This window comes from Beta vulgaris, chromosome 7, assembly GCF_026745355.1.
Source record: "Beta vulgaris subsp. vulgaris cultivar EL10 chromosome 7, EL10.2, whole genome shotgun sequence".
NCBI classification, from domain to species: Eukaryota; Viridiplantae; Streptophyta; class Magnoliopsida; order Caryophyllales; family Amaranthaceae; genus Beta; species Beta vulgaris.
In genome coordinates this window covers 56,518,200-56,539,456 of record NC_079208.1, presented here as the reverse complement: position 1 = coordinate 56,539,456, position 21,257 = coordinate 56,518,200, and the positions used below count along the sequence as shown (strand labels likewise).

General features: G+C 31.0%; 1 protein-coding gene across 1 annotated transcript; it reads left to right on the top strand.

Moving 5' to 3' along the window:
* The first annotated feature begins 15,329 nt into the window (after window positions 1-15,329).
* On the top strand, window positions 15,330-20,761 carry LOC104902748 (protein DAMAGED DNA-BINDING 2). The gene is made up of 11 exons (XM_010690651.4): window positions 15,330-15,991; window positions 16,099-16,189; window positions 17,225-17,352; window positions 17,547-17,669; window positions 17,780-17,868; window positions 17,984-18,104; window positions 18,273-18,364; window positions 18,644-18,773; window positions 18,989-19,237; window positions 19,361-19,557; window positions 20,102-20,761. Exons 1-11 carry the CDS (start codon window positions 15,776-15,778, stop codon window positions 20,307-20,309), a joined length of 1,644 nt encoding a protein of 547 aa, XP_010688953.2. The 5' UTR covers window positions 15,330-15,775; the 3' UTR covers window positions 20,310-20,761.
* The last annotated feature ends 496 nt before the right edge of the window (window positions 20,762-21,257 follow it).

Below are 21,257 nucleotides of genomic sequence, written 5' to 3'. Positions count from 1 at the left end.
CACCATCGTTCATGTTGATTTCTTCAATTGGATATCGACATACGTAATGAGCACGTGGAGGATTGCAATGAAGGAAATGTAGTATCATATATTCTAGATCAATATAAATCCTAGAATCTCTGATTGTAGAGAACACATACTCCGTCATATTCCAATCATCTGAATACAACCCTTCAGGATTCGTAACATTCTTGCCAACTTTATAAGATTTAATATCACCGAACGAAACATTGTTAGTAACATACCTTGATGATCAAAAAAATTAGAATGTTCAACTTTTGGATGCCAAGTCTTAACTTTTGGTGAAAAGGGTGAGTCTAAAGAAAAATAGTCATTCATCATACTATTACAAAATGAATGTACACGTTTTTAACATAATATAATTTTTATAGTGTGTAAGATGGAATAAAAATAATAAGCTTAGTTATAGAAAACCTTACATAATTAATACGATTAATTAATGTTTTCCATATTAAACGTATATGAGAGTACAAAATAATTTCGTTCATAACATAAATGGAGTAAATCCCCAAAATTACGTTATCTAATTAGGAATGATTTTGATATATCTTATTAAATTGAACTTGATTATATAATTTAAGTAATTCAAAGTTTAAATAATATTAATTGATATTTTTCGAATGAAACAAAGATTATACTTCAAAATACTTTCCATATTAAATTTAAAGTTAGTCAATCCCCAAAATCACGCTATCTATTTAGGAATGATTTTTATATATGTTATGAAATTGAACATGATTAAATACTTAAATTAATTAAAGTTTGAATTAGAATAATTGATTTTTTCCATTGAAAACGAAAGTATGATTTAGTCAATCTAAAAAATATTCGTCTATTCATATTAGGAATGATTTTGATAGATGTTATGAAATTGAACATGATTATATAATTTAAGTAATTCAAAATTTAAATAATATTGAATGATATTTTCCATATTAAACGAATAGGTTAAGTGGTAATTTTTAGAAGATGTTTAGTTAAAAAAATTAGCAAATTTACCTTATTTATAATAGGTTGGCCGAATTATTATGATTAAGGCAATTTATTACATATTGGTGGAAGTAGATATGAATTGATAAGGATTGACAAAGTGTGGTCAAAATTGAAAATGACATTGTTGCATGAAGTACACATTAGTTAGATTTGACTAAAACCGTTTTTTTTTTTGGAATTGAATATGTTGGAAGCAACATTAGTTATTAAGGAAATATGTTATGTCCCTCAATAATTTTCGGATCTTCATATATATATATATATACTTATATATATTCTTTAAAAAAACCTCATTAGTAATTCTAAAAAACGAAATATTGAGGAACATATAATGAATGTTTGATATAAGTTGGTATGACATTTATAATCATTGACCAATTGGAGTCAAAGTTGAAAAACACAACTAATACATCAGTGCTAGAATAATAAAAGTAGTAACTTCAAATAAAAATATGAGATTAGAAAGGATAGTAGCTATGTTATTCAATACATAATCTAATTTTTTTATCCCAACACCTTTGATTACATTACTGATTTATTAGATCATCCAAATACTGAACTGTTCTCCTTGCTTCTGTTGTTGCAAGTTCAATCTTATTACGAAAGGAGATAATCATACCAACATAACCCATGGTTTCCAGATCTTCTTCTTCTAATTTCTCTAGTGCTTTTAGAGAATTTGCAATCTGCTCATCAATGGCAGACCATGCTTCAAATAATTCCATCATAGCATCATTAATATCATTGACATGTTCAGCAATTTTAGGATCCATCTAATAGAGTAATTCCGTTTTTTCAAAAAGTAGATGGCTACCAATATTAGACAATTTTTTGAACTTGTTTTTGTTTAGTGTGGTTGTGCAAAAAACCGGTTTAGTATTATGCATTTTATAGGCATGAAAAAATCATTTAATGAATTGCATGCATTAGGTGGTAGTTCATATTTAATGTTTTGCATGCATTGGTTGGTAATTCATAATTTAATGTATTGCATGGACTAATAATATAATCCAACCATGAGAAATATCCTTAAAAACGTTTTTCTTATATGTTGTGAGATTGAACTCGATTAATTAATAAATCTTATGTCAATTACTATTAATTTATATTTTTATATTAAACGTATTTTATGATTTTCACCATAATTTAATAATCAATGCAAAATCCGAAAAAAAAAAGAAAGCAACTATATATATATATTTTTATGAAAAAACGTGATTAGTAAGTAACTACTAACTACTTATATTATAACAATTTATAATATGCATATTTATACACGAAATAATGTATAATCGAATAATTATATATTATCATAAATACTCATTGCACCTAAATAGAGTATAACATAAAAAATAAAAACAAACATTATAAATAACTACGAATAATACAAAACATTCTAACATAACCTTAAGTAGTAATTTTTAGGAGATGTTTAGCTAACAAAATTAGCAAATTTACCTTATTTATAATAGGTTGGCCGAATTATTATGATTAAGGCAATTTATTACATATTGGTGGAAGTAGATATGAATTGATAAGGATTGATAAAGTGTGGTCAAAATTGAAAATGATATTGTTGCATGAAGTACACATTAGCTAGATTTGACTACAACTTTTTTTTTTTTTTTGCATTGAATATGTTGGAAGAAACATTATTTATTAAGGAAATATATTATGTCTCTCAATTATTTTCGGATCTTCATATATATAAAAATATATATATTCTTTAAAAAATAAACCTCATTTATAATTATAAAAAACGAAATATTGAGGAACATATAATAAATGTTTGATATAAGTTGGTATGTCATTTATTATCATTGACCAATTGGAGTCAAAGTTGAAAATGACAAATAATACATAAGTGCTACAATACTAAAATTAGTAACTTCAAATAAAAATATGAGATTAGAAAGGATATTAGCTATGTTATTCAATACATAATCTCATGGTTTTCACCATAAGTTAATAATCAATGAAAATCCGAAAACAAAAAAAAACAACTATATATATTTATATATTTTATGAAAAAGAGTGATTAGTAAGTAACTACTTATATAATAACAATTTATGATATGCATATTATACACGAAATAATATATAATAAATTAATATATATTATTCATAAATACTCATTGCACCTAAATAGATTAGAGCATTGAAAATAAAAAACATACATTCTAAACAACTACGAATAATACAAAACATTTTAACATAACCGAACATAAAATATATCATAAAAACTAATTGCACTTAATAACTTAGATATTGAAAATACGAAACTAATATTCTAAACAACTACGAATAATACAAACATAGGTTAATATTATTTGCTAGATAATTTAGTATTACCTACCAAATACTTCTTCATTAAATTTTCACTTATTAATAAGAGAATCCAAATACTCAACGGTGCATCTTGCTTCTTTGGTAGCAAGTTCAATCTCATTACGAAATCCGATTATCATAGCAATATAACCCATAGCATTCTCACTTGATTCTTCTTCTTCTTCTTGAATTTTATTTAAATTTTGAAGACATGTAGTTAGTTTATCATCAACCATGGACCACTGGTCCAAGAATTCCAACATAACATTCGTAACTTCTTTCACATCTTTGAGACATTTTGGATCCATTATAAGATGATAATTTCTATATCTTATACTTATAACTAATGAAATGTAAAATGAAATAAGGAGTTTTTTGAAGAATGAAAGAAATCGTTTTTTGGGAGGTGATGGGATGAACATAGAAATACCAAATAGATCTTTATATAGGCCAAGTTTTAATTTTTCTAGGTTTCATTTATTGCAAGTAAGGCAATGCAATTAACTATGATAGGTACCTTGATAGGTATTGACTTTAGACCAACAAATAACATAGTCAAAAGTGCAAAAAGTATTAAATAATACACCATTACTTTATTATAATTTCATAATTCGCCACAATTAAGACATTAAACATAATAAAAATTAAAACAATATAAAACAACACTAAAAATTACTATTGTTCAACTCTACATGAGTCGTTTCATTACAAATATAATCGAGTAAAACTTTATTACTGATACGACTACAATCCGTACTGTTTAAATCAATGTCTTCAAAATAGTCATCATCAACTTTGTAAGCCCTAGGAGGATGGATTGTAGATCATAAATCATCATATTCCAAAAATCAAAATATGGACGATAACCATCTATTGTTGTATTGACATCTTCAACATAAGCCCAAACTTCGTTGCTTCTATTGATATGATAAGTGAACATACTCGACACATCGTGGAAATATAAACGCCCTCCACGAAATAGTGTTAAAACCATAGATTTCACATCAAGAAAATTAGAATAGTCAATTTTAGTGGGCCATTTTTCCTTTCGAATATGAGATTTTAAAATATTTTGTGGAGGACATTGTATTGGTTTTGAGGCAGAGGAGGAAGTTGGCATGATACTAATTGTTGAAAGCACAACAAATTATTGAATTCATGAATGAAAATTCAGTCCTATTTATACTTAAAGGGAGCTATATATAATGTAACTAATCTCGGCATTTTTTAAAAAATTCAATACTTGATAGGACGAAATTAAGGTTGATTGACAATCTATACTATAAATCATCCTTGATTGATAATTTGATTTCATTACCATATATAAAGTATATAGGAAAAAAAGTATGTACATGACACTTCAATCTGCTATAAAATTTTTCGAAAAAAATCGAACTTCAAGATAGTTGGAGATTTTAGAATTCGAAAATATTTCTAAAAATACACCATTGATCCCCCTTCCCTTATAATTTTTAGCATTAGAGAAAAAAAATCCAAAAAAAAAATTCGGACAATTAATTTCAGAATTGGAGATTTTAGAATCCAAACTTGCCTTTTTTATTCCACAATTTAAGCAAATCACCATAAAGTACCTCAATCACCCATAATTTTCGGCCAAAAAACCGAAAAAAATAAAAATTCTAAAATCACCACATAGCCAATTATTTTATTATATTGATAACTCAGAAATCCAACTATATCAGAAAAATATTATATAACAATAAAATACTAATAACATTAATCAGACAAAAAAAATATAGATAATATAAAAGTAGACAGTATTAGATATAAGATTTTATTCATAATTATTAAAAATGACAACATTGATTAATAAAAATTATATAAAGCAATAAATGTTTTTCAACCCTTCAAGATAGTGAAGAAAAATCTAACTTCTCTATCACACTTGCAATCATAACACTTCAATCTACTATAAGCATCTATACCATTATAGTAATCATGTACAGCCCACATGTTGTCCTTCATATGATCCTTATTGTTGTTTTGACAAACAAATGGTGGCTTTTTTGCAAAATTCTCGTTCCGTCTAATCCTTATCGTCCGTAACATTTTTTTTAAGATATCTCTACATTCAATAATATTCGCCATATTTAGTCTCGAAAGTGTTTTTTTTAGCTTATCATGACCAAGCTTTATATAATTCGGGTAATTTGATGATAGCCAAATTAGGCCTAGCAAGTAACATGCCATAGTGTCTCCAACTTTGGTGGCCTCGATCAAAGTCCAAAATCCAGTGGCGTATTCGTTTTCTTCAAATATTTGGATCTGCATAAAAACATATAAGGAAATAAAAAGTTTATTTTAACAATATTAAAATCATATAATTAATAAGCAAACGAATTTTATTTAAATTCTGCATCAGTTTATATGCTTTTAACAAACGAATGGATATTAAATATGTAATTTATTTTAATTGTCATTCGTAAAATAGATAATAAAAAATTTAAACAAACGAATTGAGTTTTAAAATTAATTTATTTTAATTTTAATTCGTAAAAAAAAACGATAAAAACGTTCCACAAACGTTTTGATTTTTAAATTTAATTTGTTTTAATTTTAATTCGTAAAATAAGTAATAAAAACTTTTAACAAACAATGTTATTAATATGAAATTAAATATTGATCTTTTATCTATTAATATTATAAACGTTATATCATAATGTAACATTAATATGAAATTAACTAAATAAAGATAATATACAATAAAGTGACTTACTAATCCAACACGAACCAGTGCAGCAGGATTTTTCACTTCAAGGCATTTCGAGAAAAATAACTTGGCATTACTATTCACCAACTCTCCACCATTAATTAAAAATTCAACGTAAACTTTCTTCATCACATGTTCATCCTTTGATAGTGTATTCAGAATCTTACAACTGATAAAACAATAGATAACCATTAAATACGTTTTCACATTAACTAACACATTAAAAAAATATGTTATTATTTAGAAATACCTTAATTTGCAACACATCAAACTGAATGGTACTTGTGAAGCAACACGTCCAAGAATATTAATTGTTATCTCAATAGGTAAACTTTCAAAAATATTGCGCCTACATTGAGACTTTTTTCTCATTGAAGATGAGTTCTTCTTGTTTTCGGATTTTCTCTTCATTGCTAAAGAATATATGAGATATTTGAATGTATTATTCGAAATAATACACCTATATATATATACATATATATATATATGTAACACCACACAAAAATTGCCATACTAAACGTATCAAGTTAATAGGAAAACATTCCTTATTTTAAAAACCGACACATATTCGAATAAATACAAAAAGGAAACCGTATTTTTTAAACATTCCTTAGTTAATAATATTGATGATTCAAAAAATCGACATATATCTTTTAAGCAGATTTTTTATGAAATTCGAATTATTTATGGTTTTATTCGAATATATGTATCATAACTCCTTTTTTTTAAACATTCCTTAGTTAATAATATTAATGATTGAAAAAATCGACATAATTACTTTGGATTAAAATCGACAAAAATTCGAATTAGTTATGGTTAAATAGAACACAATTTGTTTAGTGGCATAATTAAATAGGACATATAAAACTTTGGATAAATATAAGTTGTATGATGGTGGAGAATAATATATAAAGAGATAGATATGTAGTTGAGTACAAAATATATTGCCATTCAATGTGACATTTGCATTAAATTTAGTAGGTCATTGTTTTGATTGAAAAGATGGTGGGGACTTTATATAGGTCAAAGTATTTGAATATTGAATCATCAAAATCAATACATTAGACAAAGTACTTAATAATTTGATAATGACATGACAACAAAATATATAAGTACATAAAGAAAGCCCATAAAGATATGTAAATCATCTTATTACAACAACGTACTAAAAAAAAAAAATGAACCAAAATAAATTAAATAATGTTATCGATTATTAAAATGGTAATGACAATTACAATCAAAAATTACTACGTTTTAATCAATTGATAGATAATCAACTAATACATTGTTGTTAACGCCACAACATTCCATATTGTTTAAATCACAATCTTCAAAATAGTCATCATCAATCTTGTAAGCTCTTGATGGAATGCATTGTAGATCATATAACATCATATTCGAATAATCAAAATATGGACGATACCCATGTATTGTTGTCCAAACGTCTTCAACATAAGCCCAAACTTCATTGCTTTTATTAAAATCATATGTAAACATACTGGACACCTTGTGGAAATAAAGATGGCCTCCACGAAAGAGTGTTAAAACCATAGATTCAACATCTAAGAAATTCGAATATTCAACTTTAGCGGGCCATTTTTTTGATGGATTTTCGGTTTCTATTATATTTGGAGAAGAACATAATATTGATGTAGAAGTAGGGGAAGAAGTTGACATCAATATGCAAATTGAAGGTCCGAAATTGAGTTGGGATGTTTGAAGAGAAAACGACACTATTTATACTAAAAAATCTACCGTTTTTTTTTTTTTTGAAAATACGTTTTCAAGCTAATTATGGTTGATTGACAATCAGAATAACTATTGATTGATTGATTAGTAATATAATTTCGAAAAGTATCAATTTAAATTAACTAATTGATTGACAATTACCATTAATCGAGGCAATAATTAAGATTGATTGATAATTTAAATTACTTCCCGTATTTAGTTGATTAGAAAATATTCGAAATAACCCAATATGGCAAAAAAAAATTCGGCCAACACTAATAGGAATTCGGAATTTTGAATTACGAAATTGTACCCATATATAACTCTCAATCACAATACTATATGTTTGGAATATCCTTGATTTCCGGAAATCTCTTATGAGATCATGATATTAATTGCCTAATTTAAAAAATGAATCAATCAATTTCCGAAATCCTTTGCATTTTTCATATAATTTTCGGCCAAAATTTTCACTATTGCCACGTGGACACTCTCATTGAGGTTTTAATTGTGAGAAGCTCTAGAATTGCTCGGTTAATGTGAGCTTGCCACGTCAGCTTTTGTCTTCTGCTTTAGATAATAGTATAGATACTTCTTCCGTTTTTTTTAGATGTTACACTTTCTTAAATTGCATGTTTCTAAATAAATGTTACACTTTTTTTTATTTCCTAAATTGGAAAGTTTTATGCTGTAACATTACTCACTTACCCTTACTTATAAGGATTAATCAAAATTAAACTAACTTAATTTAACCTTATTATATACTAAACTAAGTTAATTAAACCTCCTCATTTCTCTTCCACCACCCCTCCCAGGCTCCCACACCACCTCAGCAGCCCCATCCCTTCCCCACCTCGCAGCCTCCTTACCCACCACCGCAGAAGCCCGACGAATTCCCACCACCACCCACCACCCACCACCCACCCGAAATCGCTACCCACCCACCCGAAAATCCCACCTAGCCACCCAAAACCCCACCCCACCCACCCGAAAACCCGACCCCCACCCACCCGAAAACCCGACCCCCACCCAGGAAAACCTTCCCCACCACCCCACCCACCGAAAACCACGCAATTTTCTTCGCGCAAAACCACATGTACTCCATTTTCGGCGGTAGAGGTGGGGTTTTTGAGGCTGGGGTGGAATATTGCGGCGGTAGAGGTGGGGTTTCGCGAGGCTGGGGTGGGTTTTCGGCGCGTGGTTGGGGTTTTCGGGTGGGTCGGTGGGGATTTCGGCGATAGGTGGGGTTTTCGGGTGGGTGGGTAGGGATTTCGGTGGGTGGTGTGGGCTTTTCGGTGGGTGGGTGGGGTTTTCGGATGGGTGGGTGGGGATTTCGGCGGGTGGGGTGGGGTTTTCGGGTGGGTCGGTGGGGATTTCGGCGGGTGAGGTGGGGATTTCGGGTGGGTGGGGTGGGGTTTTGGGTGGCTGGGTGGGTGGTGGGGTGGTGGTGGGAGTTCTCTGGACTGCTGGGGTGGTGGTGGGGATCGGAACCCAAGTTGGGGTCCTCTTTTCTCTCTCCTCCCTTCCCTTAAACCCCATGTTAATTCTCTCCTAATCCCTTCTCCAATTTTTGCCTAGGGAACCACAATTTTCAAAAGTGTAACATCTAAAAAAAAGGGAAGAAGTATAAGATGTTTAATTCAAATTATGATCATGGATCATCATTTTAAGTGGAGGTATAAATGGGAAAAATATATACTATTCCACTTATTTGTAGCATATATACTAGCATTATGCATTGTTTATAAGACTCGTGTTGGTTGATGTCAAATTGTCAATTATTCTTTGCTTTATTTAAATTTTTTAAAAAACATGACACAACCTCTTATTATAATTTCTCCATTCTGAAATAAGTTAATTAATCACTTTTTTCTTTTATGTAAAAACCTTTTTAAAAGAAGTATTTCACTTATTCAAAACGGAGGAAGTATATATTGTAAATAAAGAACTACATATGAACGATACATTTTTTTATTTATTTCTCCTCAATTTATGTTCAATGCAGGCATGTTCTTAACCTCTTTACAACTCGGGATAAGAATTAGGGCTTTTTATATGTGTATAAACGTATGCTAAAAAAAGCACAATAATAATATTAAAATTAGCATAGCTTCATTAGTACTCCCTTCGTTCCATAATATAGTGCTTGTTTCTTTTTTACACGGTCTCCAAGACGTAACTTTGACCTTTAATATCTTCAATTCCAATAAAAAATATAAAAAATTTATATTATGAAACTACACATTGAGACGAATATAACAAGATCCCACATGAATATATGTATGTTTTAATATATATACAAATGAGAATATTCGGTCAAAGATTTTAAAGTTTGACCCATCAAAAATGAAGTAGGCACTATATTATGGGGCGGAGGCCGGAGGGATTAATATAATAGTAAGAAGTTCTTAGTTAACCTCAAACATCGCCTTACCATAATTTAAGGTAAGATGAGGATAATTTAGCTTGTGATTCTATAGTGTGCGTCTTGATATTACACCATAACTCATTGTGTAACTGCATAATGAAATAAAGTTAAATAAGAATGACATGTATTATACAAATAACGACATGAATCTTATGTCATTCTGTCATTTATTTCATGTCATTTGAATTAGACTTTACAAAAGAAGTCATAGTTTGCGGGTTGTTGTACCATAATTTATGGTGTAACAGTTAAACCCAATAATTTGTATATTCTTTATGGGTCGCTTAGCTTACCCACGTGTATTATAAGTGATCTTTTTTAAGGTACAAGATGAACCATTATTTAAAGGTAAATCATTTAACTTAAAAAATGACTATTTTAGAGAACAAGGTGAAGAGACTACATCGTAATTTTATTATAAGACAATGTTCTACAAAAAGATTGAACCCCAACCCTAAGGGCCCCGCCACCCCACCACTAGGATACCACGGAAGAGGTAAGTCGCGGCATGTGCCTCAGTTGGGAGAGGAGAATATGGTCGCCATTTACAGTAACTCAATCAGAAGGATCGAACCTGGGACGTAGGGCATATTCTACAAACCCACCATATCACTTCACCAGATTATAAGACAATGTTGCAAAAGACATACTCCCTCCGTTTCTTTTTAATCTACACACTTTTCTTTTTAGTCCGTTTCTTTTTAATCTACACACTGTTGCTTTTTCTATATTTGATAACATATCACATCTACTTTCTCCTCTTTTACACCCATGTCATTCACTTTTTAATATTTTAACCCACTCTTTTGTTTCTCTCCCCCACTTTTCAGTTTCTCTCTCCACCTTTTCAATTTCTCTCTCATGCTTTTGTACTTATTCCTTGGTTCTCCCCCAAAGTAAAGTGAGTAAATTAATATGAAACGGAGGGAGTACTATCGTAAGAAGATATGTATAACTTAAAAGAAGATAAACAAAAAAGTAATTCAGGAGAGCCTTATTTTATGGGCCCGGGATGATCACCCTTACACTTCATAGCTCATAATGGAGCCTGGTTCAATTACATAAAAAAGTTGGTTTAAGGCTTTGAGCACGACTAAGGCCTCGTTTTTTTTTGGATTGAGAGAATTCAAACTTTAACTGAATTAAATTGAACTGAACTGGAGGAAATTGAAATAAACTGAAATAATAATGATAGTGATGATGATGATGATGATGATGATGATAATAATAATAATAATAATAATAATAATAATAATAATAATAATAATTAATGCTCCTATTTATTACTAAAAAATAATAATAATAATTAATATTAATAATTATTCTAGTAATAATATTAAATAATAAAATTATAATAATAATCCTCTCCCCTCTCTCCTCACTCAACTCAACCCTAATCCTCTCCCCTCTTTCCTCACCCCACCCACGGCGCCCCCTCTCTCTCCTCACTCAACCGTAATCCTCTCCCCTCACTCTCTTCTTCCCTCATCCCTCTCAAACCCTTCACCGTCGAAATGAGTCTTCACGAAGACGACACGAGGACGAAGACGAATCGAGGACAAAATTAGTGTCTGCACGAGTTGAAGATGAAGACGAAGAAGAATCGAGGACGAAACTAGTGTCAAATCGAAGTCGAAAATTTAGTCGAATCTAGAAAGGTTTTTTTTTTTTGTTTTTCGTTTCTTTGAGCTGAGTTTTGTTATTTTTTTTTCTTTGTTTTTTTTTAAATTTTCTTTCACTCGACGTTTTTTCGTTTTCGTTTATGTAATTTTTGTAATTTTCCTTCAGTTAATGTAAATTACATCTTTTTTAGTTAGATTTAGTTTTTTTTTTCGTAGATTTAGTTTATGTAATTTATATAATTTTCGTGTGTATTGTTGTTGTATATATATGTATGTATATATATATTTATATATATATATATATATATATATATATATATTATATATATATATATATATATATATATATATATATATATATATATATATATATATATATATATTTATTTATCTTAACCCCTTTCTCTCTCCTGCTTTACCCACCCCCACACCCAACACACCACACAAATAGATCCTCCTTGGTATCTGTAGGAACAGTAACAAGGAAGATCTTTATAAAACGGAGGGAGTACTTACAGAACTTACTAACTTGTGGGTGAAATTAATTACAGAAAAGTATCTAAAAGGCCAGTTCTTTTTTAGTTGTAAACCAAAAATAAAAATTCTCCCATATGGAAAAAAAATCTTACTTCAAAGATCTATTTTGCAAAAAGGAATAAGGTGGATTATAGGTGATGGTTCCCAAATTCTTTTTTAGCTTCACAACTGGTGTGTTGGTGAAAATTTAATGGAAAAACTTAAATTATCAAAAAAACCAGGTTGATCCTCATCTTCGTCTAAAAGATTTCATTCTTCTCAACATGACTTGGGATTTTGGCAAACTCAAACTCTTGTTGCCCGATGCCATTATTAACTGCATCAGAGGTATTCCTATTCCGGTAAACCGCTTTCCGGATGAGCCTATTTGGGGTCCTAGCTCTTCAGGCTTATTTACGATAAAATTCGCTAATTGGCAAACTCGTAATCTCACATCAAGTCAAGAAAAATGGCCACGCCGTTGGATTTGGAAGCTTGATATCCTGCCCAAACTTAAATGTTTCATGTGAAAAATTTGTCACAAACTCACAACAACCTTGAAGTTAGAGATATACTTGCTAAACGCAACCTAATTGGCTAAATCCTTTCAACCAATGTGCTTTTTCTAACACACGTGAAAATCTTTAGATCATAGAGGGATGTCCTTTTCTCATTCTCTTTTCACAGCTTAACGATTTAGGGTGTGTTATGTTCAACTTAAAAAATTAAGTTTCAGGTCCAATAAGTTCAGATAAGTTCAGATAAGTTGCAATAAGGTCTAATAAGGGCAATAAGGTCTAATAAGGGCAATAAGTTCTAATAAGGTCCAATAAGTTTCAATCAGGTGTAATAAGTTCCAATTAGGTGCAATAAGTTCCAATCAGGTGCAATAAGTTCCAATCAGGTCTAATAAGTTCCAATCAGGTCTAATAAGGTCCAATAAGGTCCAAATAGTCAATGTTTAATAAACATTTGTATAATTGTCCATCATTTTGTTATTTATAATTTCATATTACTATTAGTTGATTATGTTATTATTAGAATTTTAATTAAAGTACCACAATGATTATATAGTATTATACTTGTATTAGTGTCTATTATTTCATTATTTATTTGTATTATGTCTATTATTTTTTATTTATTTGTATTATGTCTATTATTTTATTATTCATATTACTATTAGTTGATTATGTTATTATTAGAATTTTTTATTAAAGTACCACAATTTATAGTATTATACTTGTATTATTGTCTATTATTTGATTATTCATCATATTACTATTAGGTGATTATATTATTATTAAATAATATTATAATCATGGTCAAATAATTAAGATTATGATTGGTGACTTTGTTTTTGTGTCTCTAATGGAGTATTGGAGAAAAGAAAAAAAAAGAAAAAACAGAAGGAAGAAAGGAGAAGAAAGGAGAAGAAATGAATGAAGCAATGTTGCAAAGCTATGGTGATTTTGAGCATTTTTTTCCTCTTTCTTTTTGTTTTCTTTTTATCTTCTAGTACATTCACATAAATGAAAGGAGAAGAAAGGAGAAGAAATGAATGAAGGAGTTAATGTTATCTACTTACCTTCACATTAATGAAAGTGAAGTGAGAATTTTTTATATGTGCCAATTTTAATTTATTAGCAATAAATGTTAATCAATTTTTGATTTTCTACTAGTGTTTTATAAAATCAAAACAAGACTATTAGATATATTAGTGGTGAAATTATGTATAGGCAAATATATAAATAGTAATTTTTTTTTGTTAAATTAATTATCATAAAAGATAATTAATAATCATTATTTTTTAAAGGACGAATTATGATAATTATTACTCCATAAAAATTTTTGAGGGGTAGTATTTACGTTAGTGGTAATATTTACATTATTCATGGTCAATGTTTTTGTCTAATAAGGTCAAATAAGTTTCAATCAGGTCCAATAAGGTCTAATAAGTTTCAATCAAGTCCAAAGTTTCAATCAGGGCCAATAAGGTCTAATAAGTTTCAATAAGGTCAATAAGTTCCAATAAGGTCCAATAAGTTTCAAGCAGGTTCAATCAGGTCCAATAAATTGAATCAGGTCCGATCAGGTTTAATAAGTTCCAATAGTTCAGTTCAGGTTCAATAAGTTCAGTTCAAATAAGGTCCAATAAGTTCAGGGCTAATAAGTTGAATAGAACGCACCCTTAAAGGATTGTGTACCTCGCACCTTAGGGCATGTTCTCTTCGGCATAAAACAGTTGAACTGAACTGAACTGAACTTATCAGAACTGAACTGAATTGAACTGAATTGAATTGAATTAAATTAAATTGAAATAAACTGAAAGTAATAAATATATAAATAATATTTTAAACAATAATAATACGAATATTAAATAATAATTATAATGATAAGTAATAATAATGAATAATAATAATAGTATTTTGGATATTTTTAAATGATAGTTATAAATAAATAATATTAATAATCATAAATTAATAATATAATAATAATTAATGATAATAATGATAATTAATAATAATTATTTTATATTATTTGTATTAATATATTAATACTTGATGATGATATATAATAACAATAATATCTAATAAGTAAATTAATATTACTATTTAAAATTAAATTTAATAATATAAAAATATTTATTAATAAAAATAATGATTGGGTTGGACCGCAAAAATTACATCATAAACCGTCTTGACACGATTTGATTGGTTTATGGGCTAAAAAAAGTGGGTTTATTTGTGCTATGACCTAAACCATATTTCTCCTAATAATAATAGTAATAATAATGAGTAAAGCTATAATAAACAAAATAATATATAGAAACAATAATAATAATAATAATACTTAATAGTAATGATATATATTTAAATAATAATAATAATAATAATAATAAGAGTAATTAGTAAAATAAATTATACCAACATAATAATAATATTTAACAAAATGGTTATAAAAGAATGGAGCTGAATTGAACTGAACTGAACTGATCTGAACTGAACTGAAAATAAGCTGGGGAGAACAGACCCTTACAATAATCTACTCTATTCTTATAAACGATAAGGTTGAAGCTCCCCTCATGCAGAGTCTAACTTTTTTTGGCTCACCTTTATAAAAAAAAAACAAACAAACAATGTGGTCATCAATACGACGACGTCACTGGAAAGTGAGACATTGGTCTGAAGTCACAGTTAACGGTTCTAAGAAAGCCACGTCATCTCCCGCCAACTTCAATCAACCTACAAGGGTAAAACAGTAAATTCCAAACCACTTTTTCTTTTCCCAACTGAAGGCGGTTGTTCTTCCTCTTTCTCTCTCTAACTCCTCTACTTCCTTCCTCAAAATTCAAAGACTCCATTTTTATACTCTTTTGAGCATTTTTACAAGTGAAGTGAATTGACCAAAATGCCACCGAGAACAAGGAGAGCAGCATCACCCAAATTTGTAATTGCAAGAGATGAAGATTCTGAAGAAAGCTCTTCTGATGAAGAACTTGAAAATGGCGTCGATAATAGTGAAAGCGACGAACTTGAAGAACAAGAACAAATTCAACACTCTATTGAAGAGATTAAGAGGAGAGAGAAAATACCCATCACCATTTCTCTCAAAAAAGTCTGCAAAGTAAGTTTTTTTTTTCTTAAAAATTTTATTTTATTTTGGGTTATTATATTAGGGTTTATGGTTTTTGCTGAAAAATTATAATTATAATTTAATTTTGGGTTAATTAGGTTTGTAAGAAGTCAGGACATCAAGCAGGTTTTCAAGGGGCTACTTATATTGATTGTCCTATGAAGCCTTGTTTCCTTTGCAAATTGCCTGGTAATTGTTTATTTCAATTCTCTTGAACATTTTTTGTTAATTTGTAAATGTTGTGACAGATGCAATTAACGAGATAAATAAGTAAAGAAGAATTAAATTAACAAGAGATTTAATCGTTGTTCACTAACAATGTGTTAGTTACGTCTACATAGTAGGGAAAACTGATTTTATGATGGGGTAGGAGTTAATTAGAAGGTTTATATAGTACCCTCTTGGCTTTTAATTAACCTAAACAAAATGGGCCGATACCGAATCTAAAACAGAAATGGTATACTAAGTCTAAACTACAGGCCGGAGAACTTTGGGAGAGTTGCCCCCCACCCAAAGCAAGACCCCCATGCCTGGTTAATCCTAGCGCTAGATAATTCAAGGCATATTTCAACAGAAAATTTGATTGGTTTCAAGATTGTTTTACGTTTTCTAATACAAATGTGGTTAATTAGGTGGCTATATAATTAATGAATGATTCACTTGTTTTGTGTGATTCACTGGGAATTTGAGTTCGAACTACATGAAGCATCCATTGAATTTTATAATCAGCAGTACACATAATTGTAGAATAGTTGGTTGGGACTTTTGTAGTCAGAGAATTCCTAATTTGCATTTGAACTAGATAAATCGCATTTTTAGGGTGTTTCGTGCTGGGTGGGTTACTACTAACGAGTGTTGCACATGAGTGTGTGTCCAAATTTTTGTTACTCGGACTCTTGTACTCATATTGGACTTGGACTTGTGTATGTATTCAAGTTTCCGACATTGCTATTATATGAAATTTGTCAATATCGTTGGCCCGAAATGAAGGGTTGAAGTGTCCATACCTATGGTGTAGTGTTGAGTACCCGACATGGATACTCAAAGGTAATATGTAGTCTTCAAGTGTCCATACCTATGTGGCTATGTTAATGATTATGGATTGACTCCCCTTTTCCTTTGCTTTAAGTTCTTTGAGATTTGGGGGAGGGGGGGGTTTAGAAGTTTGCTCATTGCTAATGGCTCCAACATTTTCTCTTTCTGTTGTTTTTTTTTTGAATGAAGGCCATACAACAATGAACTGTCCTCACCGTGTAGCTACCGAGCATGGTGTCGTGCCAGCACCTCGTAAAAGTACTCGTCACTCAGTGGACTATATTTTTGAACGCCAGCTTAGGCCACATGTACCTGCTGTAAGTTGCTTGTAGTATATATGGCCTTCGTTTGGTGGCTTCATAATGATAGTTTTACTTGTTGGGTTTTGCACTTTCATCGGATTGGAAGTTGCTTTCATTGTATGTTGTGATATTGGTTAATTTTGGCATCTTGGTTTTGGCTGACAGTAAACATTTTCCCCTTCTCTTTCTCCTGTTGGGTTTCAATTTAGATCAAGCCTGGATTTTTGATCCCGAATCAAGTGACACGTGCAGTTATCAGATACCATAGTAGACGTGTTACATGCTTGGAATTTCATCCGACAAATAATAATATCCTTCTATCTGGGGACAAGGTCAGTCTCAATTCTATTCACATCTCTAACTGGTACATTATTAAAGCTCATTAAGCAAGTGTCACTGTTTTCTGTAGTATTATATCTTCTTTCCTTTTTTTCCCTTTCAGAAAGGTCAACTTGGAGTCTGGGACTATGATAAAGTATACGAAAAGAGAGTTTATACGAATATTCACTCTTGCTTACTCAACAGTATGAGGTTAGTTTTCGTGTGGGCACTTTCTCTGTCACAGTACTCTTACCACTCTACTATCTGACTTGTAAGGTATTATTTTCTAGAATCTTATGATCACTCGTTATTTACTATCCTGCAGATTTAGTTCAGTTAATGATGGAACTATCTTTGGTGCTTCCTCTGATGGGACTATTAGCTGCACCGACTTAGAAACTGGAATCTCGGAATCAATGATGGACCTCAATCCCAATGGTTGGAATGTATGTCAAATTTTCGCTTGATTGTCCCTTAAGCTTTCTCCCATGTGATTAAAACTGCCAATTATATGATGATGTTTGACTTCAATGACAAGTGACAACACTCTTGAGCAGTTTATCTTCCAATTCTGTGCTTTACTCCTGATTTATGGGATATATGACATTATGCAGGGTCCAAGCAGTTGGCGGATGCTTTATGGGTTAGATATTAACTCAGAGAAGGGGCTTGTTCTAGTTGCTGATAACTTTGGCCTTCTGTACATGTAAGTATTCCCGTCACTTCTCTATGTAACGTGCGGTCGGGGTGCAGAAACAGTAACACTTGTGACATGAACTAGCCTCTGAAAAGGAAGTATGCAAAAAAAAGGGGGGTTGGCAACTTTTTTTTTTTGTGATTGTAGTCTCAAGAAATTTATGTGAATCTCAAAACGTATTTGTGCAGCAAGTAGTTCAATAAATCTAGTATCTTCATTTGATATGTGAGTTAGCTTGTTATTAGAATCTTATGTGTCTTTGAAATATTTTCTATACTTTGCTTATAGGTTGGATACACGTACCAAGGGTAAAATAGGGGAGGCTGTCTTGATTCACAAAAAGGGTAGCAAGGTTGTTGGATTGCACTGTAATCCTGTGCAACCAGATCTTCTCTTGAGTTGTGGAAATGATCACTTCGTAAGTTTTTGCTTAACCCTTCTGATTGCTGTTTTCTTTCATTATCTACAATATGGACATCTGCGTCAGTTTTGTCATAGATTTTAGTCATTCTACTATCTAGCGAACTGAGTCGTGGTGGTGCTTTTAAATGCTTACTGTAAGGATTTGCCTTTGAGGCTTTGATCGATGTGAATTTTTGAATGTGCTTTTTACTATGTTCTGCATATTTCCAGGCTCGTTTATGGGATATACGTCGATTAGAAGCTGGATCTTCTCTTGGCAATCTTGCTCATCGCCGAGTGGTAAATTCTGCCTATTTCTCTCCACATACAGGGAGCAAAATTCTAACTACGGCTCAAGACAATCGTATACGTGTTTGGGACTCTATTTTTGTCAATATGGATTCACCAAGCCGTGAAATTGTGCATAGCCATGATTTTAATCGTCATTTGACTGCTTTTCGAGCTGAATGGGATCCCAAGGTTGATGGCTTTTAATTATAATGTGTATATACTTTACTTTTTATACTTCATATTCTTCTTTTGCCATGTCTGGCTCTGTTATATTTTGCTCATCTTTTTCTTTTTCTTTTTTTCCTTTGGCAGGATTCATCAGAGTCTCTTGTTGTCATTGGTCGTTACATCAGTGAAAACTACAATGGTGTTGCTCTGCATCCCATTGATTTCATAGATGTGAGCACAGGGCAACTAGTTGCTGAGGTGATGGACCCAAATATCACAACCATCAGTCCTGTGAATAAACTGCATCCAAGAGATGATGTCCTCGCTTCTGGTAGTTCAAGGTTTGTATTAGGTTGTTGTCTCTGCATCATTGATATTATACATATAAGTATTATAGATTGTAGTCTCCGGTGGGTTGTGGGACTCGCATAGGGTGAAGTCAAACTAATTCCTCTACACGACTCATGGGAGAAACTTTAGCGAACTAAAGTTTAGCCAAATTGCCATGCCTATAAAAGAAAGCCAAATACTTCACAATCCACATGTTCGGAATCGATAGTCACTAATTTAGATATTTGGAATAACTTGTCACCTTTACTAAAATAGTAATGGTTTATAATTAGATACTTACATATGCCCTTAGTTAAAAGTAAGTGATGGGGAATAGATATAACACAATAATTAAGAATTTTTTTTGTAGAGTTTTGTTGTATCCTTAATTATAAGTAGTTAGGACGATGTGGCAGTCGACAATTAAACTCCTAATTAAGGTAGTAATACAGAAGGCTTCATCTAGATAATTTTTTTGGCGTGTGGCATGCTATTGTCAATTTTGTTCACGTTTATGATTTTAAGCTTGTGGATGATCTTAATTATTATCTCCAGGTCTCTATTTATCTGGGGGCCTAAGGATAAATCTGAGGATGTGCAAGTGAAGGATGAAAAGAAAACAATTGTTTTTTGTGGAAAGGCTGACAAGAAACTAAGGAAGAAGCTCGGAGATGAAAGTGATGAGTCCGATGATGAATTATTGAAGTCTAAGGGGAAGATGTCGAAGACAAAGGCACCTGCCTTGAAAAAGGTCAAGAAGTGATGTTCCAGAATTCTGCCTAATATTACATCTTTGAGGTTAAGAGAGTTTTTGCTAACCAAATCGTGTACATATACTTTAGCTGGATTTATAGTCTAGAGCTCTGACTGGAAATGCATCAACTTCGGAAAAGACGACGCATAAATCTTTTGTATTGCATTGGGAATTGGCTGAATGAGTTGTGTTCTTCAAAGTTCACATTGGCTCTTCCTGAAGACCAACCGCGTTTTTGCTGTTTGGTGCAACTAGCTACCTGAACATCGGCATGGAATATGATGTACCTTGATTGGGGTTGATTGGTACAAGTCTTTTGAGTTGTCCGCCATAGTGGCCTCATCATTTTGATTTTAGATAGGCTGCAAGGGCAGATAATTGTAACTGGTTGTGTATCTGTATATACATATTTCGTCGTTCCCTAGTTTTAAGTTTTAACTTGCATCAGGTTTGGTTGCTTCTGTTTGCTTTTCTGGTTCATCTACATCACTCTAGCCATGCCATCGTATTCTTGTTTGTTGAGTGAATTTGGGACATTGTTACACCTACCGATCGGGTAGACAATCCACTACTAATAGAACTTTTAAAAAATAATTAGTATATTGAGTTGGATTCTATTACCACAACCCTTAACAAGTCTCTATAAATCTCGTCAAAAAAAAAAAAAAAAAGTCTCTATTAATGGTGGATAGTCTACCCAGTGGGTAGACAAATTTTTTTTTTTTCTTCGTGAATTTGCCTCTTTGTTCAATAGTTCTCTTATCAAAGAAAATTGCTTGAGTAACACAAACCAGGTGTATCACTGTATTGTATGTACATTTACTTTACAGTTAAGACTTTTTTTTAGATTTTTGCTCATTGGTGATTTCTCATTTGGCTTATATGCTTGTCTGTAGCTGATGTGATTTTTGTTGGCAGTTTCGAACTCTTTTTATGTTTTACGAATTTGCGAATGAA

Coding starts and splice junctions, on each gene's coding strand:
- LOC104902748 (XM_010690651.4), top strand. CDS start 15,776: ATGCCACCGAGAACAAGGAGAGCAGCATCACCCAAATTTGTAATTGCA. Junction 15,992..16,098: donor CTCTCAAAAAAGTCTGCAAA/GTAAGTTTTTTT, acceptor TGGGTTAATTAG/GTTTGTAAGAAGTCAGGACA. Junction 18,105..18,272: donor TCAATCCCAATGGTTGGAAT/GTATGTCAAATT, acceptor GACATTATGCAG/GGTCCAAGCAGTTGGCGGAT.